This window comes from Oryzias melastigma, linkage group LG7 (assembly GCF_002922805.2).
Source record: "Oryzias melastigma strain HK-1 linkage group LG7, ASM292280v2, whole genome shotgun sequence".
In the NCBI taxonomy this organism is placed as follows: domain Eukaryota; kingdom Metazoa; phylum Chordata; class Actinopteri; order Beloniformes; family Adrianichthyidae; genus Oryzias; species Oryzias melastigma.
The window spans coordinates 9,594,859-9,596,582 of record NC_050518.1 but is presented as its reverse complement, the minus strand read 5'-3'; the positions used below and the strand labels follow the sequence as shown (position 1 = coordinate 9,596,582).

The following is a 1,724-nucleotide window of genomic DNA, read 5'->3' as shown; positions in this document are numbered from 1 at the left end:
AACAACTTACCCAACGATGATGGTATGAAAGGAGGTTGTAGGGATTTCCCACGGCCTCACACTACAAGACGGTGGATCCTTTTTATTGCGCTAAAGACTTAAAGATCATTTGCCTTAGGGAGGATATAAAGTCAGTATTGCAAAAAATAGAAAATTTCTCAATAAGTGTGCATTGTAGAAAATATTGCTTGTGACTCATTACACAGAATAAATAGATCTGCAAACTTGTTTGGAGTGTCGTTCTTCTACTCCTCAAATATTTTAGTCTTCTCAAATGTACTGTGTGTGTGCTTGCTTATTATTTTTACGATAAAATGCATGTTAACGACCTAAAGTTTATGTGATTTTTTTTTTTCTGAACTCGTCAGGCTTGAGGCTTTCATTCCAGCAGTTTTTGTGGTGCATGCCTTTCTGTAAAAGCATATCTGGGAAGCTGGAAGCCTGTCAATTTTTTTTTTTTTTTTGCGAGCAGAAGTTCAGCAACTCATAATCTAGTCTCAAATATACTTTTATTTACTTTACATTATTTATACTTCCCCATCTGTTTACCGTCTGTCTCCTCTGTTGCCGCCCTATAGTTGTTTAGAGGTCAAAATGCTAATTAAGCCCACTCTGCTGTCCTACAATACGCTTTGATCCACTAAGTGGGGTGGAAAGAAAACTGGATTTTTTTTTCCTCCTGAGTTATTTGAGAATGAATCATTTTCTTTCATGCTGGATGTGTGAAGGGTGTTTGAACGTTGGGTGGTTGTCTGGGCGTTAGTCCAAAGAGCATCGTTTCGTGTCCAAGCCTGTCTCTTAGCAGGAGGATGTGTTGCCTCCTTTTGTTCAAGACTTTCTGCAGCTTTTTTAACTGTTTTATTCTGAAGGTAGAATTGGGTTTTTTTCATTGCATCTCATGTGTAGTCCAAAAAGTTCATGATTACAGCTTTATTTACACCATAAAGGAGCTTCATACCAAAACAGGAATTCAAGTGGAGAAGTTGAATGTTGAAGGTGGGGGCATTAAAGGAAGCCCTAATAATGACATCAGAACTAGAGTAGCCGATGTGGACCGCTTCACATGAACCCCAGGCATTCATTTCCTCAGGCCTCTCTTGGTCCGCTTGGTTCTGGTGGAAGAAACGGGTCATGAGGTCAAAAATTCACGCACATCTTGTTTGTTCACAAAAGCCATTGAGAAAGCAAAGCCTTCCACCGCCAGTTTAAGCGATAGCAGATCCAGCAGCGCAGTAACACACTGTTTTTCAGCCCGCACCCCGCCCTGCTGCGAGCTTTCCCAACCACATGCGTGACAGCCTCCAGGCTGCGTTTTCAGGACAGTCCGTCTATGCAACAAGCAGATTTGGATGGGGGAAAAAAAAAGTTCAGAGGTCAGTCTCACGTTTTCTGATGGTCGCTCACTCGGTTCCTCAGCACGTTAATCTGGAAAGAAGAAAACAGATGTCAGAGAAGCGCTTGGAGGACATGTTGTGAACTGTTGCGTGAGCTCACCTCATATTTCTGTCTGGCAAACTGGTACTGCAGTTCGAACTTCTCTGCTTCCAGCTGGTGCATCCACTCCCACAGCTCCTTAGCTTTCTCCCTGTGACATGAAGAGGACACTGTCAGTGAGATCTGGACATTTACTAGGACAATGAACATGCTAGAAACTCCACTCTGTTGCGGAATTATTAAATTATTATTGCTATCTTTTTCCAGTTGTCTGGCATGATCAAGGTGTG

At 42.1% G+C, this 1,724-nt stretch overlaps 1 protein-coding gene across 1 annotated transcript in view; it reads right to left on the bottom strand.

Annotated features, from left to right (window-relative positions):
- Window positions 1–448: 448 nt before the first annotated feature.
- Window positions 449–1,724, bottom strand: part of tnnt2a (troponin T type 2a (cardiac)) — a 10,034-nt gene continuing 8,758 nt past the window's right edge. The window contains exons 13-15 of the mRNA XM_024293132.2: window positions 1,495–1,585; window positions 1,385–1,425; window positions 449–1,112 (exon numbers count right to left, since the gene is read on the bottom strand). Of these exons, the coding sequence (XP_024148900.1) occupies window positions 1,079–1,112; window positions 1,385–1,425; window positions 1,495–1,585 (166 nt within the window). The 3' untranslated portion in view covers window positions 449–1,078. The remainder of the gene's footprint in view (window positions 1,113–1,384; window positions 1,426–1,494; window positions 1,586–1,724) is intronic.